Genomic DNA, 22635 nt, shown 5'->3' with positions numbered 1-22635 from the left:
AACCTTAACCCCCCACCGCCATACCTGAGTCCAACCTCACCTTCATTCTATAATCTATTCTACCCCTAATTATCATGGGACCAGTAGCTCATAGGTAATCCATGTGGAACTGTGAAAAAGCCAAGTAGGGTTGAATCTGGTCATAACGTGGAGGGGAGAATGTTTATGAGGTTATTTTATCATTAGATGAGTTTTTGTATTAATTTGACCTGTGCCTCTATCATTTCATATCATCAATACAATCCTTTGTTTTCTGTTGGTTATCTAGACTCTGCTCTGCTGTTATCACATCATTGTCATTTACACAGGAACAAAGTGCACTTCATTCACTGTTATCAGAGGTCAAAGGTCAAAGGTCACTGCAGGCTGAAAGGGAAGAACAGATTCTGCTGAAACTGCAGCAGCAGGGAGACACACGAAGAGGAATCTCAATGCAAGAGGAAAAGGATTTTAAGAAGACAGAAAGACTCACAACTAACCCAACTGAAGAATTTTTAAAAGAACAAATGAAGAATGTTCAGCAGAAAAACGTTTAACAGAAGAACTGAAGAACATTCAACCGTAAAACTGAGTTTTCACAAACAAGACTGAATCTGATTGTTGTTGAAGTTTAACCAGCAGGAACAATTTGGACAAATTTCAGAGAACATCTGGACAACATTCAGAGAACATCTGGACAACATTCAGAGAACATCTGGACAACATTCAGAGAACATCTGGACAAATTTCAGAGAACATCTGGACAACATTCAGAGAACATCTGGACAACATTCAGAAGACATCTAGACAACACTCAGAGAACATCTAGACAACACTCAGAGCTAGGGAAGGTAAGTTTGATTTCTTTGCTCTGATATATATGATGATATGTGTTGATATGTGACATGTTGGTGTTCTGCGGGACAAACAGTTTGAACTGATTGAATACTGTGAATACAGAAGAAACAGACATGTGACAGTTTCAGAGTCACTTCTCCATATGCAGTCACATTACACGTGTTTCTGCGGATGCTGCGTTCATGGACACTCCGAAGTCTGCACACAAACAGAAGCGGCAGGTTCCTGTTCTGCCTCTCAGATTTCAGAGTGTCCCTGAATGCCTAACAGGGGGCGGGGCTTGTCTTGTGGGGGTTGTTGCCATGGTAAAGACATTATATGTATGTACTGTACTGCAGCTTTTGGTGTCCTGGAAGGAAGCATCTTTCAAAATCCTTTTATTTTGAAATGTGTCTTGAGTCTGAAGTATTTTATTATGAAATGTTAATTTGTGGACTTGACAATTTCAGTTCCTTTTTTTTCAGAGTGACAGACAGGAAGTGAAATTCAACACATTTAACCACAAACAGTAAACTATGGTGCTGCGGAGACAGCGGCTTATGGAGCTCTGTGTCGTCTCTGTTTGTTTACAGATTGTGAGCAACATTTTATCACATTTTTGAGGGGCTAAAGTGATTGAAAACTCATGAAATTTTGCACCTTTGTTCAAACTACTACATCAAACCATCAGTTGTGCCCTCTACAAAATTTCAAAGTCAAAACCCTCCCTTTGAATTCAATGTAGATGAACAAAATTTGGTAGGCATATGTATCACGTCCAGACTTTTAAAAAATCCTCTTGGAGCCATACCCTAAGCCCAACAGGAAGTCAGTCAATTTTTCGACAGTTTTTGCCATTTGCAGGCATTTTACTTTAACAATCTCTTCCTAGAGAATTAACCAGATTGACTTCAAATTTTGTTGGTGTCATCTAAAGACCTGTGCAATGAAAAGTTTTCAAAACCTTGAGTTTTCATGGAACGCCCTTGGCAGGGCGTGCCAGTCAATTTGCATGTTTTGCCATGAAACAGAAGTTGTTGTAACTCCACTGGACTCTGTCCAATCTGTCTCAGATTTCTCATGTTTGATAAGAGTCCAGGCCTGAACATATCTACATGTCAATATTAAATCATAGTCATAGCGCCGCCTACTGACAACAGGAAGTCAGTCTAATATGACAAACATCATCCGATTTACATGAAATTTACATGGTGTGATCTACATAAGATATACAGCACCATGACATGTAATTAGTGGGTGTTCTCTAGCGCCACATAGTGGACACAGGAAGTGATAGTTGTGTACAATACAATAATGTTCAATATTCATGAACATGTATGTCCATGTCAGGTGCCCTCTGGTAAATGTACTGCTGTATCATGTTGCTATGCAATAACAGCACTTTGACTGCAGCATGCCCCGACATGCACAAGGGTCCGAGGGCCCGATCATCACTGCTTGCAGCTTTAATTAAGAATAGAAATGTAAAAGGACATTAAACATTGTAGTATATGCTCATTATACCATGGCTATCAACCAATAAGATTGCGAGATTTTAACTACCTGTTCTATAATATTGTATATTGAACAGTTTTTAATGCAGTGACTCTGATGTTTATTGATCACGTCTCCAGCTTTAATGTTTGAAAAATTAAAGTGAAAGTAAAAATGCCGAACCTTTGCAAACCTCTGACTGATCAGACATGAACATTTGATTATTGATTCATACAACTGTGTGATTTATTTTAGCTCTGCTGCAACTCTCAGCTCCTAAAACACAGCTGAAGACTTTTCTGTTTGCTGCTGCCTTTTATTAAACCATATTTGAGGGTTAATATTTTAGACTGCACTGTAACTTTTATTTCTTCTGTTTTATGTCTTATTCCTTTTTAGCCTTTTTTATTTCCAAATTCAACACTTTTTAATTATATTTAAATGTCTTTTTTTACTTGTGCTGCTTTTATATTCTGTCTTGATGCCTTTTATGCTCTATTTAAAGCAGCTTGAATTGCCTTGTTGTTGAAATGTGCTATACAAATAAACTTGCCTTGCCTTATTAATGGATGTATTGGTTGATTCATTTATGGATCAGTCAGGTTTGTTTCAGCAGCTCAGAAAGAAGATCAGCTTGTCTGTCTTTATCTGTCTGTGACATTCACTGAGCTGCTTTACATGTCTGCAGGCCATTAGGTGATCAATTCTTCAATCCATCAGTTCTTCGGTTGATCAGTTGATCAGTTCTTCACAGGAAAATGGCCGTCAGCTCACCAAGAGACAAGTGAGTCAAAAAAAATTTGTGTTCTAATGAAAAACAATCAGTACTGATCAGTTATTGATGAATCCTTTAGATACACTAATCAATACTGCTGGGTGTTACAGATGTTTTCTGGTGGTTTTAGTTTCCAGTTAAAGTCTGAATATTAAAAACACAATCTGTGATCCAATCCATTGCTGCCATTCTGCTGAATTATTTGATCAATTGATATTTTCTAATTGAATTACAAAGATCAATACACTGTGAAGTTCAGTATTGACCCATTTTCATCAGTTTGTCTCACCAAACAAATCTAATCTATTATAGTTGCAGAAGGAACAGAGAAATTATCTGTGATTGGATGGACATGCACATGTATGTTATACAAGAGTCACATTTCCCAAAGACTCAAGAAACCAAGGGCCCCAAGCCAGATATGGTGTCCCCTTAACATGTCTTGCTTATACTAAGACCTAGAATATTGCGTTCTTAGGCATGAAACAGGATGGAGAAGGCCATTGGGGCCTCAACAATAACAAAAGAACATGTCTGTTCAAAGGCACACAGAGTTATTAAAATGAAAAGCCAATCCTTTCATTACTTTTACAATTATTATAAACATGTTTAACTCTTATGTATCTGCTCACACTGACACTCATTATTATTATCAGTATCACGCTGTAATCTGCTTTTATTTTGAAATAACTTCCTGCAGGTATTGGGGCGTCTGGCTGATCCTCTTCATGCTTGGTTTAGGAACGCTGCTACCCTGGAACTTCTTCATGACTGCAACCATGGTGTGACATAATTTCCTATCTGTCCTCCATCTACATACAGTATTCTGCTCAGAGCATTTATTTTGACACAGAGAGAATTTAACCTCTTCCACTCCACTCTTGTTTTGGAGCAAAAACAAAAAATTACTTGCCCAAATTAGAATTACTGCAGCCCCTGAACCACAGTGACTATCTGCATAAATAAGGTCTTGCCAGTAAGGAAACCTCCTAAAGTTCTTATTAAAGCATCAGAAACATTTGAGGTGATACAGAAACAGAGCAGAAGGTCTTTGAAATCAGTCCATGGTTATACAAATGACCCAAAGATTTATTCCTTTTCGTGGACACAGAAAAGTCAGCTGCTCATGGCTGGTTAGCTCTGACTACCAGCTCTACATCTATTCTTGCTACACTGAGTGGTGGTCAGTTGGTGTCCTGACCCCTACATCACACACTATGTAGCCACGAGGCCACATTCCCTTCAGTTGTTGTCCCACCCATTCTTCTCTTGAATAAATATGTTGGCATGGTTACTCTTTAACAAGCAGATTCATGAAGAAAAAGAAACATATCTTTGTCTATTTTTGTGTTCATTTTCTCACTGTCTTTCTCTCTAGTACTTCACCAGCCGTCTGAAGGACTCCTCATTGGTCAGTACTTCAGCCAATGAGACAGAGGCAGCAGGTGAGCAGCGCAGCCTCCTGGAGGCCAAATTCAACAACGTGATGACGCTGTGCGCCATGCTGCCGCTGCTCATCTTCACCTGCCTCAACTCCTTCCTGCACTCACTGTAAGTCCTCCAACACTGCTGGAACCAACAAAGAGTAGTGTTCATATATCAGTTGTATATCAGAGGCTGAGCTGTATACAAGTGGGTAGCTCATGGATGTATTATAAGAGCTGGATAGGGCGCCACCACTCAGCATCACAGCCAGTTTGTTCCCAGTGGTCACTCGCGGTATTGCAGTGAAAAATCCCCCTGCGACCCAAAAAGCATTTTCCCCTTAGACCACTATTGAGAAAAAGACAACTGTAAAACTGTTGACAGGACATGTCGAACTATAAACAAGGTCAATTATTACTCTTTCTATTATGACTTTTTGATTCATGGAGGTTTTATATTTGTAAAACTTTCCTGAAGCTGAGAAAAGTGAGTAAAAAACCATGACATCAACATAATGTAAAGTCTATGGGCTGAGCAGGAACCTACAGACGGGGCCAGCTGGAGAAACACTATTGCGCATATTCAGTGGGCCGCACAACACCGAAGCAAACCTAGAAGCTAGAAAAAAAATTTGACATATATGCCAGCCAAACAATTCTCATTGGATTGAATGGGTGCCATTTTTGGTCTGGTAACCAGCTCTTATAATACATACACGGCTTCAGGTCTGAAAAGTGAAGCCAGTGTGGAAGTGCCTTAAACCTGCATTCTCTCTAATGGCCAACAGGGGGCAACTCAACTGGTTGCAAAAATAAATCAGACTGTATGGAAGTCTATGAGAAAATGACCCTACTTCTTACTTGATTTATTACCTCAGTAAACACTTTCCTAATGAGTTTATGGTCTCAATTGCTTGTTTTTTTCAACACAGCATGATGTTCATTTTGTATATTATGGTCCCATTTAGAATAAAATAGATGATGAAGCAGCGTATGCTTTAGGGGGTGGCTACCTTCTGATTGACAAGTTGCTACCACTGGGACTTAACAAACCATGGTATAACCCCAGATTCACAGTATAGGTGTTGCTCTCGCTATTTCAGTGTGTTTTCAGTTCATAAAACTTAATTGTAACAATTTGGTTGCCTAAAACAGCATTTGTTGTGTTTTGTTTAGTGTTTGGTTGAAAGTCAGATGTTCAGTTTTTTTGGGTATATTTTGTTTTATTGGTTTTAGGCCTGTTTTTTGCTACCAAAAATTAGCATTAGCATTATCACAGTTAAGCATAGACTGTAAATGCACCATGCTAACCAAGCTAGCAGGTTAGTTAGTTATATGGCAATATGGGTTAGGGTTAGGGTTAGAGTTAGAGACAACTGTTGGAGACTGTTTTAGACCACTTCGCTTCCCATTTCAATTTTAATTTTTACTACATTTTTAAGTGCTGTTTGGTTTTTGTGCCTAAACCTTACCAGACTTTAACTACAGTGTTGTCACACCATAAAACATGATCATTTTGTAGCATAACATGACATAGCAGCATATTATGGTCCTATTCACTTACTGGTATGTACCATGGTCCTATTACAATGGGTTGATATGCACCTACTGGCATATAGAGTCTGCCTTGTCTGAAGCATTATAATGGTAGTGATAACAACTGATTTAATGGGTTGATAACATCTGAAACAGGTGTCAGAGGCTGAGCTGTATATCAGGGGTTTCACACACCTTTGAAAGAGCGTCTTTTTCCTAACAGGATTCCTCAGAGGCTGCGTGTGATGGGTGGTCTGCTGGTCATCATGGTCGTCTTCATGGTCACCGCCATTCTCGTCAAAGTTCCCCTGCAGCCGCTGCCCTTCTTTTCCATCACCATGGTGAAGATCGTCATCATCAACTGTGAGTTGCAAATCCAGATTTCAGTCTCACTAATCATCGTCATTTTCACATCTATAAAACATGGAGCATTACATGGTGGGATTGTTAGCAGACAGTAGTGGACTGTAGTTGTTTTGTTCTGTCGGTGGTTGTGAAGCTCTACAGTTGACACATTTACACACGCAGATAAAATGACAGAGCGTGAATATAGTTCACTATGTACAGACGGTGATTTCAGACAGCCTTGGCCAGTTTGTTTGTTTGTTTGTTTGTTGCAGCGTTTGGGGCTGTGCTGCAGGGCAGTCTCTTTGGGATGGCTGGCTTGCTGCCGGCTTCATACACGACTCCCATCATGAGTGGTCAGGGACTCGGTGGAACGTTTGCAGCCTTCGCCATGATCTGCGCCATCGCAAGTCCGATCATTAACAATAATAAATACTAATCTGTCTTTCATTAGAGATTTAATAATCTGTCCATCTGTGCTCTACTGTCACTTCAAAACCTCTGACCTTATTACTGCTGGGTGTCAAACTGATGATGTAAACATGTTTTCTACTGTTAGAGTCAAAAACTGAACATGAAAATTATTATTTCGTCCTCATTCCATCTTTTTGTCCTTTTCACCTCCAGGTGGTTCAGAGCTGCAGGATGCTGCATTTGGTTATTTCATCACAGCCTGTGCTGTTATTTTTCTGTCCATCCTCTCCTACATCATGCTTCCTAAACTGGTAACACTCACAGCTCTACACCTGACACACACCTGTAACACACACCTGACACACACACTTGTAACATACACACACACTTTACTGTAACACGTCTATAACAGACATGACACACAACTGACACACACACCTGTAACACACACCTGACACACACACCCGTAATACACACTTGATACACACCTGGCATACATATGTAAAACATCTGTAACACACCTTTAACACATCTTTAACACACGTGACACACAACTGACACACTCTTGTAACAAACACCTATAACACACCTGACAGACACATGTAAAACACCTGACACACACGTGTAAAACACCTGACACACACGTGTAAAACACCTGACATGCACATGTAAAACACCTGTAACACACCTGACAGACACATGTAAAACACCTGACACACACGTGTAAAACACCTGACAGACACATGTAAAACACCTGACACACACGTGTAAAACACCTGACACACACGTGTAAAACACCTGACACACACGTGTAAAACACCTGACATGCACATGTAAAACACCTGTAACACACCTGACAGACACATGTAAAACACCTGACACACATGTGTAAAACACCTGACAGACACATGTAAAACACCTGACACACACGTGTAAAACACCTGACACACACGTGTAAAACACCTGACATGCACATGTAAAACACCTGTAACACACCTGACAGACACATGTAAAACACCTGACACACACGTGTAAAACACCTGACAGACACATGTAAAACACCTGACACACACGTGTAAAACACCTGACACACACGTGTAAAACACCTGACACACACCTGACACACACATGTAAAACACCTGACACACATGTAAAACACCTGACACACACGTGTAAAACACCTGACACACATGTGTAAAACACCTGACACACACGTGTAAAACACCTGACACACACGTGTAAAACACCTGACACACACATGTAAAACACCTGACACACACATGTAAAACACCTGACATGCACATGTAAAACACCTGTAACACACCTGACAGACACATGTAAAACACCTGACACACACGTGTAAAACACCTGACAGACACATGTAAAACACCTGACACACACGTGTAAAACACCTGACACACACGTGTAAAACACCTGACACACATGTGTAAAACACCTGACACACACATGTAAAACACCTGACATGCACATGTAAAACACCTGTAACACACCTGACAGACACATGTAAAACACCTGACACACACGTGTAAAACACCTGACAGACACATGTAAAACACCTGACACACACGTGTAAAACACCTGACACACACGTGTAAAACACCTGACACACACCTGACACACACATGTAAAACACCTGACACACATGTAAAACACCTGACACACACATGTAAAACACCTGACACACATGTAAAACACCTGACACATGTAAAACACCTGACATACACGTGTAAAACACCTGTAACACACCTGACACACACGTGTAAAACACCTGTAACACACCTGACATACACATGTAAAACACCTGACACACACCTGGCACACATGTAAAACACCTGACACACACATGTAAAACACCTGTTTATTTTACTCTGGTTATCATTCAATCAGATTTCGTTGGCTGAAATATTTGATATTTCATGTCTGTTTTTAGGAATTTTTCCAGTTTTACCAGGAGAGAAACAGTAAACAGAGATCAGACGAGAAGAACTCTTTAAATCTGAAGAACAAAGGTACAAAATAAACACATCCACACTCTGATCCACAACACAGACTACAGGAAAACCTAAGTTTAACTTTAGTTTAGTTCAGTTTAGTTTAGTTTAGTTTAGTTTAACTTTAGTTTAGTTTAGTTTAGTTTAGTTCAGTTCAGTTTAGTTTAACTTTAGTTTAGTTCAGTTTAGTTTAGTTTAGTTTAGTTTAGTTTAGTTTAGTTTAGTTTAACTTTAGTTTAGTTTAGTTTAGTTTAGTTCAGTTTAGTTTAACTTTAGTTTAGTTTAGTTTAGTTCAGTTCAGTTTAGTTTAACTTTAGTTTAGTTCAGTTTAGTTTAGTTTAGTTTAGTTTAGTTTAACTTTAGTTTAGTTTAGTTTAGTTTAGTTTAGTTCAGTTTAGTTTAACTTTAGTTTAGTTCAGTTTAGTTTAGTTCAGTTCAGTTCAGTTCAGTTTAGTTTAGTTTAGTTTAACTTTAGTTTAGTTTAGTTTAGTTTAGTTTAGTTTAGTTTAGTTCAGTTCAGTTCAGTTTAGTTTAGTTTAGTTTAACTTTAGTTTAGTTCAGTTTAGTTTAGTTTAGTTCAGTTCAGTTTAGTTTAGTTTAACTTTAGTTTAGTTCAGTTTAGTTTAACTTTAGTTTAGTTTAACTTTAGTTTAGTTCAGTTCAGTTCAGTTTAGTTTAGTTTAACTTTAGTTTAGTTCAATTTAGTTTAGTTTAGTTCAGTTCAGTTCAGTTCAGTTTAGTTTAGTTTAGTTTAGTTTAGTTTAGTTCAGTTCAGTTCAGTTCAGTTTAGTTTAGTTTAACTTTAGTTTAGTTCAATTTAGTTTAGTTTAGTTCAGTTCAGTTTAGTTTAGTTCAGTTCAGTTCAGTTTAGTTTAGTTTAGTTTAGTTTAGTTCAGTTCAGTTCAGTTTAGTTTAGTTTAGTTTAACTTTAGTTTAGTTCAGTTTAGTTTAGTTTAGTTCAGTTCAGTTTAGTTTAGTTCAGTTCAGTTCAGTTCAGTTTAGTTTAGTTTAGTTTAGTTCAGTTCAGTTCAGTTTAGTTTAGTTTAGTTTAACTTTAGTTTAGTTCAGTTTAGTTTAGTTTAGTTCAGTTCAGTTTAGTTTAGTTTAACTTTAGTTTAGTTCAGTTTAGTTTAACTTTAGTTTAGTTTAACTTTAGTTTAGTTCAGTTCAGTTCAGTTTAGTTTAGTTTAACTTTAGTTTAGTTCAATTTAGTTTAGTTTAGTTCAGTTCAGTTCAGTTCAGTTTAGTTTAGTTTAGTTTAGTTCAGTTCAGTTCAGTTCAGTTTAGTTTAGTTTAACTTTAGTTTAGTTCAATTTAGTTTAGTTCAGTTCAGTTCAGTTCAGTTTAGTTTAGTTTAACTTTAGTTTAGTTCAGTTTAGTTTAGTTTAGTTCAGTTCAGTTTAGTTTAGTTCAGTTCAGTTCAGTTTAGTTTAGTTTAGTTTAGTTTAACTTTAGTTTAGTTTAGTTTAGTTTAGTTTAGTTTAACTTTAGTTTAGTTTAGTTTAGTTTAGTTTAGTTTAGTTTAGTTTAACTTTAGTTTAGTTTAGTTTAGTTTAGTTCAGTTCAGTTCAGTTCAGTTTAGTTTAGTTTAGTTTAGTTTAACTTTAGTTTAGTTTAGTTTAGTTTAGTTTAGTTTAACTTTAGTTTAGTTTAGTTTAGTTTAGTTTAGTTTAGTTCAATTTAGTTTAGTTCAGTTCAGTTTAGTTTAGTTTAGTTTAACTTTAGTTTAGTTTAGTTTAGTTTAGTTTAGTTTAGTTTAGTTTAGTTTAGTTTAACTTTAGTTTAGTTTAGTTCAGTTTAGTTTAGTTTAACTTTAGTTTAGTTTATTTTAGTTCAGTTTAGTTTAGTTTAGTTTAGTTTAACTTTAGTTTAGTTTAGTTCAGTTCAGTTTAGTTTAGTTTAGTTTAGTTTAGTTTAGTTTAACTTTAGTTTAGTTTAGTTCAGTTCAGTTCAGTTCAGTTTAGTTTAGTTTAGTTTAACTTTAGTTTAGTTTAGTTTAGTTTAGTTCAGTTCAGTTCAGTTCAGTTCAGTTTAGTTTAGTTTAGTTTAACTTTAGTTTAGTTTAGTTTAGTTCAGTTTAGTTTAGTTTAGTTTAACTTTAGTTTAGTTTAGTTCAGTTCAGTTTAGTTTAGTTTAGTTAAGTTTAGTTTAGTTTAACTTTAGTTTAGTTTAGTTCAGTTCAGTTTAGTTTAGTTTAGTTTAACTTTAGTTTAGTTTAGTTTAGTTTAGTTTAGTTTAACTTTAGTTTAACTTTAGTTTAGTTTAGTTTAGTTTAGTCTAGTCTAGTTTAGTTTAACTTTAGTTTAGTTTAGTTTAGTCTAGTTTAGTTTAACTTTAGTTTAGTTTAGTTTAGTTTAGTCTAGTTTAGTTTAACTTTAGTTTAGTTTAGTTTAGTTTAGTTCAGGACTAGTGCAGTGCCCGTGATTGTTTGGCTTCCTACTTCAATGCATAAAAAAATGAATACAGTTGATGTGAGGTGTGAATGAGTATATACACCAACATGAAAGAAACTAACATTATATTATATACAAAAGTTTAAAATAATAAGTATTCCATTAAGAAATACATGTTCTTTTATCTATTCAAGTAAAATAAGGGCTGCATTTAAAAATAAAATAATGTGCATCCTAAAATAGAGTGAATCGATCATACTGGGCTCTTATATCATTCATATTTTCTGTGCCTTCAGTTCAGATTTGAGTGGGTATGTTTGAAGATTTGTCTGTAGTGGTGCTTCACAATTACCACATGTGTAACTACAGTCATTGTGTATTGGGCTCTGAGTGCTTCCAAAACACAGTTGGCCTACACTCAACAATGTACCTGAACACCTCCTCTGTAGTCACTCTTGGTGATCTGCTAAACATGCTTTGAAACAATGTGGGACTCTGTAGTTTCCTCTGGACCGCTGCCTGATCTGACCAGTGATGTCATGTACAGCCGCATGTCATCATTCAACCGCTGGCTGTCGAGGTGGCGTCCAGCAAACGATGTGGGCTTCATAGATAACTGGCAGACTTTCTGGTGAAGACCTGGTCTGGTTAGGAGAGACGGCATACATCCCACTCTGGATGGAGCTGCTCTCATATCTAGAAATATGGCTGAGTTTATTAGTAGACCAAAACCATGACAACCCAGAGCTGAGACCAGGAAGCAGAGCTGCAGTCCTACACACTTCTCTGCACCTCCATTAGAGCAGTTACCCACCCAAAACCACATAGAGACCACGTCTGTCCCCAAAACCACATAGAGACCGTGTCTGTCCCCAAAACCACATAGAGACCACATCTGTCCCCAAAACCACATAGAGACTGTGTCTGTCCCCAAAACCACATAGAGACCACGTCTGTCCCCAAAACCACATAGAGACTGTGTCTGTCCCCGAAACCACATAGAGACTGTGTCTGTCCCCGAAACCACATAGAGACTGTGTCTGACCCCCAAAACCACATAGAGACCGTGTCTGTCCCCAAAGCCACATAGAGACCGCATCTGTCCCCCAAACCACATAGAGACTGTGTCTGTCCCCAAAACCACATAGAGACTGTGTCTGTCCCCGAAACCACATAGAGACTGTGTCTGACCCCCAAAACCACATAGAGACCGTGTCTGTCCCCAAAACCACATAGAGACCACATCTGTCCCCCAAACCACATAGAGACTGTGTCTGTCCCCAAAGCCACATAGAGACCGCATCTGTCCCCCAAACCACATAGAGACTGTGTCTGTCCCCAAAACCACATAGAGACCACGTCTGTCCCCAAAACCACATAGAGACCACGTCTGTCCCCCAAAACCACATAGAGACTGTGTCTGTTCCCAAAACCACATAGAGACTGTGTCTGTCCCCAAAACCACAGAGACCACGTCTGTCCCCAAAACCACATAGAGACTGTGTCTGTTCCCAAAACCACATAGAGACTGTGTCTGTCCCCAAAACCACATAGAGACTGTGTCTGTCCCCAAAACCACATAGAGACCACGTCTGTCCCCAAAACCACATAGAGACCACGTCTGTCCCCAAAACCACATAGAGACTGTGTCTGTCCCCAAAACCACAGAGACCACGTCTGTCCCCAAAACCACATAGAGACTGTGTCTGTTCCCAAAACCACATAGAGACCACGTCTGTCCCCAAAACCACATAGAGACTGTGTCTGTCCCCAAAACCACAGAGACCACGTCTGTCCCCCAAAACCACATAGAGACTGTGTCTGTCCCCAAAACCACATAGAGACCACGTCTGTCCCCAAAACCACATAGAGACTGTGTCTGTCCCCAAAACCACATAGAGACCGCATCTGTCCCCAAAACCACATAGAGACCACGTCTGTCCCCAAAACCACCTAAAGACTGTGTCTGTCCCCAAAACCACATAGAGACTGCGTCTGTCCCCAAAACCACATAGAGACCACGTCTGTCCCCAAAACCACATAGAGACCGCATCTGTCCCCAAAACCACATAGAGACTGTGTCTGTCCCCCAAAACCACATAGAGACTGTGTCTGACCCCCAAAACCACATAGAGACCGTGTCTGTCCCCAAAACCACATAGAGACCACATCTGTCCCCCAAAATCACATAGAGACTGTGTCTGACCCCCAAAACCACATAGAGACCGTGTCTGTCCCCAAAACCACATAGAGACCACATCTGTCCCCAAAACCACATAGAGACTGTGTCTGTCCCCAAAACCACAGAGACCACGTCTGTCCCCCAAAACCACATAGAGACTGTGTCTGTCCCCAAAACCACATAGAGACCACGTCTGTCCCCAAAACCACATAGACTCTGTGTCTGTCCCCAAAACCACATAGAGACCACGTCTGTCCCCAAAACCACATAGAGACCACGTCTGTCCCCAAAACCACCTAGAGACTGTGTCTGTCCCCAAAACCACATAGAGACTGCGTCTGTCCCCAAAACCACATAGAGACCACGTCTGTCCCCAAAACCACATAGAGACCGCATCTGTCCCCAAAACCACATAGAGACTGTGTCTGTCCCCCAAAACCACATAGAGACTGTGTCTGACCCCCAAAACCACATAGAGACCGTGTCTGTCCCCAAAACCACATAGAGACCACATCTGTCCCCCAAACCACATAGAGACCGCATCTGTCCCCCAAACCACATAGAGACTGTGTCTGTCCCCAAAACCACATAGAGACTGCGTCTGTCCCCAAAACCACATAGAGACCACGTCTGTCCCCCAAAACCACATAGAGACTGTGTCTGTTCCCAAAACCACATAGAGACTGTGTCTGTCCCCAAAACCACAGAGACCACGTCTGTCCCCAAAACCACATAGAGACTGTGTCTGTTCCCAAAACCACATAGAGACTGTGTCTGTCCCCAAAACCACATAGAGACTGTGTCTGTTCCCAAAACCACATAGAGACTGTGTCTGTCCCCAAAACCACATAGAGACTGTGTCTGTCCCCAAAACCACATAGAGACCACGTCTGTCCCCAAAACCACATAGAGACTGTGTCTGTCCCCAAAACCACATAGAGACCGCATCTGTCCCCAAAACCACATAGAGACCACGTCTGTCCCCAAAACCACCTAGAGACTGTCTGTCCCCAAAACCACATAGAGACTGTGTCTGTCCCCCAAAACCACATAGAGACTGCGTCTGTCCCCAAAACCACATAGAGACCACGTCTGTCCCCAAAACCACATAGAGACCGCATCTGTCCCCAAAACCACATAGAGACCACGTCTGTCCCCCAAAACCACATAGAGACCGCATCTGTCCCCAAAACCACATAGAGACTGTGTCTGTCCCCAAAACCACATAGAGACCGCATCTGTCCCCAAAATCACATAGAGACCGTGTCTGTCCCCAAAACCACATAGAGACTGCGTCTGTCCCCAAAACCACATAGAGACTGTGTCTGTCCCCAAAACCACATAGAGACCACGTCTGTCCCCAAAACCACATAGAGACTGTGTCTGTCCCCAAAACCACATAGAGACCACGTCTGTCCCCAAAACCACATAGACTGTGTCTGTCCCCAAAACCACATAGAGACCACGTCTGTCCCCAAAACCACATAGAGACCACGTCTGTCCCCAAAACCACATAGAGACTGTGTCTGTGCCCAAAACCACATAGAGACTGTGTCTGTGCCCAAAACCACATAGAGACTGTGTCTGTCCCCAAAACCACATAGAGACCACGTCTGTCCCCCAAAACCACATAGAGACTGTGTCTGTCCCCAAAACCACATAGAGACTGTGTCTGTCCCCAAAACCACATAGAGACTGCGTCTGTCCCCAAAATCACATAGAGACTGTGTCTGTCCCCCAAAACCACATAGAGACTGTGTCTGTCCCCAAAACCACATAGAGACTGTGTCTGTCCCCCAAAACCACATAGAGACTGTGTCTGTCCCCAAAACCACATAGAGACTGTGTCTGTCCCCAAAACCACATAGAGACTGTGTCTCTTTAAGAGAATTAAATGTGGACTCTTGAACATTAGATCTCTGTCATCTGAAGCTGTATTAATAAACGATTTAATCTCAGATCATCATATTGATTGATTGTCCTGGCTGTGTCATGAAGAACATGTCAGCCTAAATGAATCCAGTCCTCCCAGTCATATTAATACTCACATTCCTCCAGACACTGGCCGAGGAGGAGGAGTCGCAGCCTCATTATCAACTCTAGACCTGAACTTCATTATAACTCATTAGAAAGTCTTGTTCTTAGTCTCTCAGCCAACCTGGAAAACTTTACAGCCAGTTCTATGTGTTCTAGTGAACCGTCCTCCTGGTCCGTACTCTGAACTCTGATCTGAATTCTCAGAGTTTTTATCAAACTTAGTCCTTAGTACAGATAAAGTAATTATAGTAGGTGATTTAATATTCATGTGGACGTTGATAGTGACAGTCTCAGTACTGCATTTATCTCATTATTAGACTCAACTGGCTTCTCTCAGTGTGTAAATAATCCCACTCACTGTCTTAACCACACCCTCCACCTTGTTCTGACTTATGGCATCGAAATTGAACATTTAATAGTTTTTCCACAAAATCCTATTTTATCAGATCATTACTTAATAACTTTTGAATTCCTATTACTGGATTACACATCATTAGACAAAAATGTCCTCACTAGATGTCTCTCTGATAGTGTTGTAGATAAATTTAAGGAAGCAGTTCCATCAGTACTGAAGTCACTGCCATGTCTCAATACTACAGAGAACTCTTATGTTAACTTTAGTTCCTCCCAAACTGATAATCTTGTTGATAGAGCTGCAGGCTCATTACGAATAACACTCGACTCCATCACCCCCTTAAAAAAGAAGATAATAAAACATAAGAGGTTAGCTCCATGGTTTAACTCCCAAACCCGCAAATTAAAGCAAACATCATGAAAATATGAAAGGATTTGGCGTTCCACCAAAGTAGAAGAGTCTCACTTAGTCTGGCAAGATAGTGTTAAAACATATAGGAAGGCCCTCTGTAATGCCAGAGCCGCCTGTTACTCAGCATTAATAGAAGAGAATAAAAACTGCCCTAGGTTCCTTTTCAGCACTTTGGCTGACAAAGAGTCATAACTCTACTGATCCATGTATTCCTATAGCTCTCAGTAGTAACGACTTTATGAGCTTCTTTAATGATAAAATTCTAACTATTAGAGACAAAATTAACCACCTCCTGCCCTCAACAGGCACCGTTCTCTCCCCAAACACAGGAACCTTAGAAACAGCAGTAAATCCTGACATATATTAAACTTACTTACTTTAAAGTAGCTGTAATTAAACCTCTTCTTAAGAAGCCTACTCTTGATTCAGGTGTTTTAGCCAATTATAGACCTATATCTAACCTTCCATTTCTCTCTAAGATCGTTGAGAAAGCAGTCTCTAATCAGTTATGTGACTTTCTACATAACAATAGTTTATTTGAGGATTTTCAGTCAGGATTTAGAGGCATCATAGCACAGAGACAGCACTGGTGAAAGTCACAAATGACCTCCTAACTGCATCAGACAAAGGATTTGTCTCTATACTTGTCTTGTCAGATCTTAGTAACACAATTGATCATCACATCCTATTACAGAGACTGGAACATTTAATTGGCATTAAAGGAACTGCATTAAGCTGGTTTAAGTCCTATTTATCAGACCGATTTCAGTTTGTACATGTTAATGATGAATCCTCCATGAAGGCAAAAGTTAGACACGGAGTTCCACAAGATTCTGGACTTGGACCAATTCTATTCACCTTGTATATGCTTCCTTTAGGTAATATTATCAGGAAACACTCCATAAATTTTGATTGTTATGCAGATGATACCCAATTATATTTATCAATGAAGTCTGATGAAACCAATCAGTTAAACAAACTCCAAACTGAAGTTATTGTGCTTGGCCCTAAACACCTTAGAAACACATTATCTAATGATATATATAATGATATATGATATAACTCCCACATAAAATACTTTTCAAGAACTGCCTTTTTTCACTTACGTAATATCACAAAAATCAGGCACATCCTGTCCCTAAAAGATGCAGAAAAACTAGTCCACGCATTTGTTACTTCTAGGCTGGATTATTGTAATTCCTTATTATCAGGCTGCCCTAACAAGTCTCTAAAGACTCTCCAGCTGGTCCAGAATGCAGCTGCACGTGTTCTGACTAAAACTAGAAAAAGAGACCACATTTCTCCCATTTTAGCTTCACTGCATTGGCTTCCTGTAAAATCTAGAATAGAATTTAAAATCCTTCTCCTAACTTACAAAGCCCTTAATGGTCAGGCACCATCATATCTTGAAGAGCTCATAGTACCGTATTATCCCACTAGAACACTGCGCTCCCAGTATGCAGCTTACTGAGTAAGTATACAGTGTGGAATATACAGTATACTTACTCATGCTGTCTGTATGTCATTTTCCACCTGACCTTTAACCCTGTGTTTATATGGCTGCTGCTAACCTAAAAAAATACAAAAGAAGAAACAAAACAAAACAGAGAAAAAAATCTTTTTTCACACTCTTATATCTACCACATGGGTTCTCACTAATGTTTATTGATATTCCCCTCTAAAAATAAATAATGCACATCAAAAGGAGCATCTTATGAACTTTGTCATGCCTATTGAATCAATAATGAATCGGAAATGTGAAAAAATCGGAAATGTGAAAAAATCGGAAATGTGAAAAATCTATTGATAAGTGTACAGGTAAATGCTTAAAGTTAGTTGGAATGACTGGTACCAGAGGATCGATCACAGACCCTGCACGCATTCTAGCTCGAGTAACAATTTGACCTTCTGAGCCACAATCTAAAAAATGTTTATGTTTTCTATCTTGGCTCTTTGTGCTCAAGCGCTGGAAGCTTTTAATGTTAGTTAGTCTTAAAATAATAGTTTCCACTGATATATACTGAGCTTATGGGGAGGTTTCCATCTCATTACCAACAATTTCTTTGCAGCTGTTAAACCTGCAAATCGTTCAACAATAAAATGTGTGGCAAACAGGGTATTTTCATCTCAATTATGTCAGAAAGGATAATGGTCACATTGACCCAAAAGAAATGGACCCTCGGGCCCACATCATATGCATATCAATCAATCAATCAATCAATTTTTATTTATATAGCGCCATATCACAACAGAAGTCATCTCAAGGCATATATGTGCATAATTACTTTTTGGGGACATAATAAACATGGAGGACTTTGGGAAATCCAAATTTGGCAGCATTTCCTAGGAGATAAATAAAATCTTTGGATTAATTTATAATGAGTTAATTGATGATTATGATTCAGGAAGTTAAAGGGATATTGGGCCACACTCTCTGCCAATTCATACTTAAGTCAAAATCTTTTAAATAAAACTTCCAAACAGTGACATTGCCAAAGGGTCCATTTGACTTTTTTTGCAACTTATTGTATAGACAAGAAACAAAACCACTTTTAACATTTGTGCAGCTCAATACATGCATAAAGGATGAGTAGACAAAGGTTGATTGGGACACCATAAGTGCGCATTGCAGTGCGCAAATGTAAGTAAAAGAATATGAAGTGCCAGGAAAGTTAAAGGTTTGTTTGAGCTCTTGAAAGGATCTGAGGCCACCTTCATTATAAATATTGGACAGTGTTTCCCTGTTTTTGTCAGTGGGGGAATGTGGACAGTTTACCACTTAAAAGTAATAGGTTGTTCCTAAAGATAGGTATTAAATTGCCATTTTGTGTCCCATTGTCCTATTCTAGTGATGTGCTTCCAAACATATATTGAGTGAGCAAAGATTGGTCAAAATTTTAGTATGATATAGTATGACAATGAGACAGACCGGAAAAGAGAACATCTTTGAAAGAAGAAAATAATACATTACAAAATTGGGAATAGATCAACATCCTGCCCTTCTATTGTTTTGGATAGTAGAGTTACTAATTCTTGAATGTTGGTCCTGCCATATAAATTTAAAAACCTGACCCTGTATCCTCTCCCAAAATCCAAGTGGTGGTGGCAAATGAATCATGCTTACATAAAGATTTACTTTTGGTAGTATATGAGGCTTTACCACAGAAATATGGGTTGCAAGAGGAATTAATAGTGATGACCATCTATGTCATTCATTAGATATTGCTTTCTTTAGCCTCTTTTAGTTTTTTGATACAATTTTGTTAATAGATTAATATATATCTCTACCGAGGTATCTAAAATGTGGAGCCATTGGTATTCCTATGTGAGATGGTGTGATTGGTGTGTAAAAGGCCCAAGATTAAGGGCCTTTTACAAGTCCACAGTCTTCCAATTAACAGAAAATAAATGTAAAAATATATATAAATGTAGGCTATTTAGTCCATATGGGCCTAACTATTACCTGTTATTGTAATTGCTGGTAGGCCTCCATAGAGGTGACAGCTTAGTCCTCAGCGATGACAGTCAATGACGTGAGCCTAGCATCTAACTTGGGCTTGATCTCAGTTTTATAGTTTATCACCTCCGATGCTTTCACGAAAGTATGAGTCTTACTGTTGAGAGTGATGAGAGTTGGCTGGATAGGTCCATACCGGCGGTCTGTTTTTCATAGAATTGCTGTTAGGTGTGGGCGTCCTGCCTGATGCCCATGCCTGCTATAATAATAATAATTATTATTAGTCATATTTCTATTATTATTATTATCATTGTTATTGTTATTATTATTGTTATTCTGCTTCTCTGTGTCTCCGTCCTTCTTTCTCTCTCAACCCAACCGGTCGAGGCAGACGGCGTCCACCTAGAGTCCAGTTCTGCTTGAGGTTTCTTCCCATTAAAGGGGAGTTTTTCCTGCTGCTGCTCATGGAGGAATGTTGGGTCTCTGTAGATTAAAGAGTTGTTGGGATTTGGTCCTATATAAATAAAACTGTATTTAGGATCAGCTCAGGTTTCATTTAGTTTAGTTTAGTTTTAGTTCAGTTTTAGTGTGGTTTAGTTCAGCTCAGTTTTGGTTAGTTTGCAGATTGAGTTCGAAGCTCACGTGATCACCAATAATTGGTGATAACTTCATTACACAGTTTCTGTCATCTGAAGTCAAATTATTCATCTTAGAGATTATTGATCTTTTATTGAACATTTAAGGATTTCTTAACGGCCCGATTGTAAAGTAGACACTGAGACCGTTTGACTTCCTTAAAACTGTCTGAACCTTATTCTTCCTCTTCTTCTTCTTCTCTTCTTCTTCTTCTTCTCTTCTTCTTCTTCTTCTTCTTCTTCTCTTCTTCTTCTCTTCTTCTTCTCTTCTTCTTCTTCTTCTCTTCTTCTTCTTCTTCCTCTTCTTCTTCTCTTCTTCTTCTTCTCTTCTTCTTCTCTTCTTCTTCTTCTTCTTCTTCTCTTCTTCTTCCTCTTCTTCTTCTTCTCTTCTTCTTCTCTTCTTCTTCTCTTCTTCTTCTTCTTCTCTTCTTCTTCTTCTTCCTCTTCTTCTTCTCTTCTTCTTCTTCTCTTCTTCTTCTTCTCTTCTTCTTCTTCAGAGGGAAGAGATGAGCAGAATGATCGTCAGAACGTCTCCATGCTGAAAATCTTTAAGAAGGTCAGACAAAGAAAATCAATCCATTTTCAAGGATTTATCAATATAATCACTGCTGAGAATTAGAATCATGATCATCAATGATGATTGACCCCAGAAAACAATCAATAATCAATGGTGATTTTGTGAAAAGGACCAGTTTGTTTGTTTGAAAATGTTTCTGTATAAAGAGTTTGAGGAGTTTGAGTGGAAACAGTTTATATGTGACGTTAATCTTGGATCTGAATGTTCAGCTTTATTTATTTATTCATTTTTTATATTTTATAAAAAATAAAGGACGTGATCCCTGAACCTGTGTTGTGCTTCAGGTCTGGCTGTTGGCTCTGTCCGTCTGCTTCACCTTCACCATCACCATCGGCACATTTCCCGCCATCACTGCCGACACCAAATCCACCATAGCTGACAGAGGCTCCTGGGGTGAGTCCACCGCCCATCACATGACAGACAGTCCACCTGTAGCTGCGTGTGATTGGTCAGCCCGCTGTGGATAATATCAGTGCGACTTTATGTTTTGACAGACCTGTACTTCATCCCGGTCAGCTGTTTCCTGCTCTTTAATCTGTGTGACTGGGGGGGGCGGAGCCTGACAGCTGTCCGTATGTGGGTGAGTTCACATTTAAAGATCATTTGGTTAATAATCCAGAAAGACACCATCTATCTCTGTGGGACATTAACCCCGGTTCATACAGCGTCTCCACCTGGCTGCAGCTTCACAGTAATATCATTACTTTTGTCAGTAACAGTAGTATAAGGGATTACAGTTTGAGATTCAGTAGGTGAACCCAAGTGCAGACTCAGACGAGGAGACAGGAATAAGGTAAATAAGATGTTTATTGAAAGGCATGGAGAAGATGGGTGCAGGCCAGGGGAAGCTCAGGCTGGAAGCTGGGAACCAGGAACTGAGGCTGGGGGCAAGGGGAGTTAGGGGCCGAGGTCAGCAGGTCTGGAGTGGGATCTGAGAGAGCTGAATAGAGCAGAGGTCCAGGGTAGGGAAGCAGGGCTGACATGACAGGGGACAGGAGAAACAGCATCAGGCTAAAGATAACAGGCAACAACAGGATAACTAAAGGCTGGAAGCATAGACTAACTGATGTAGAGGCTACCATCTGGCAGGGCTGAGTATAAGCAGAGGTCTTGATTATGGATCGGGTTGCAGCTGGTGGGGCTCCGCTCTGACTCCAGAACACCTGTCTCCAATCACACCATCTCACACGAAGGTAGAGAGAGAGCCGCTCCGGGAGACACAGGACGGGAAGTAGAGGATGCGACAGGTGACGGTGTGTTCACTGTCTCACCAGATTAATGGAGGGTTGATATCTGTGTGGTCTCTGTGATTAGCTGACAGACTGAGGAGGAGAAATACGACTTGCAGTAATTCCAAAAGGTAAAATAGAACAATGTTTTTTTAATTGAAGTTTTTATTGAGTTTTTTAAGGAATATTAATACAAATAAGTACAAAAGTCAAAAAATACACAAATAAACAAAAACCAAAACAGCACAGACTAAACAACAGCACAGCGTCATCTCTGCAGTCTACAGATCAAACCTGGAAAGAAAAGAAAAGTCCCTGTGGCACAACCAAAACAAAACAAGAGCCCACTCCTACCTATATGTTAATTCATTAAAAAAACAAAAGAAATATTCATAATATGAATTAAACATGAGACATAGATCCAAAAAGCAAATAAATTCCTCAGAAGTGTAATGAATGACTCCTATGGCATGTTTTCTCCTTTTATGAAAAACAAAAACTGATTCCGGACAAGCAAATATGATTTTTTTTACAGTTATGCAG

The 22635-nt window shown here is 39.3% G+C and overlaps 1 protein-coding gene across 1 annotated transcript in view; it reads left to right on the top strand.

The window, feature by feature from the left end:
* Positions 1–379: 379 nt before the first annotated feature.
* The window catches only part of LOC137180470 (equilibrative nucleoside transporter 1-like), a 28013-nt gene continuing 5757 nt past the window's right edge, over positions 380–22635 (top strand). The window contains exons 1-11 of the mRNA XM_067585861.1: positions 380–830; positions 2999–3094; positions 3786–3867; positions 4464–4636; positions 6269–6408; positions 6666–6800; positions 7018–7115; positions 8756–8834; positions 20784–20842; positions 21148–21256; positions 21358–21443. Coding sequence (XP_067441962.1) covers positions 3069–3094; positions 3786–3867; positions 4464–4636; positions 6269–6408; positions 6666–6800; positions 7018–7115; positions 8756–8834; positions 20784–20842; positions 21148–21256; positions 21358–21443 — 987 coding nt within the window. The 5' untranslated portion in view covers positions 380–830; positions 2999–3068. The remainder of the gene's footprint in view (positions 831–2998; positions 3095–3785; positions 3868–4463; positions 4637–6268; positions 6409–6665; positions 6801–7017; positions 7116–8755; positions 8835–20783; positions 20843–21147; positions 21257–21357; positions 21444–22635) is intronic.

The sequence above is a fragment of the Thunnus thynnus genome, chromosome 3 (assembly GCF_963924715.1).
Source record: "Thunnus thynnus chromosome 3, fThuThy2.1, whole genome shotgun sequence".
Classification (NCBI taxonomy): Eukaryota; Metazoa; Chordata; class Actinopteri; order Scombriformes; family Scombridae; genus Thunnus; species Thunnus thynnus.
This window is presented reverse-complemented; position numbering and strand designations above follow the sequence as displayed.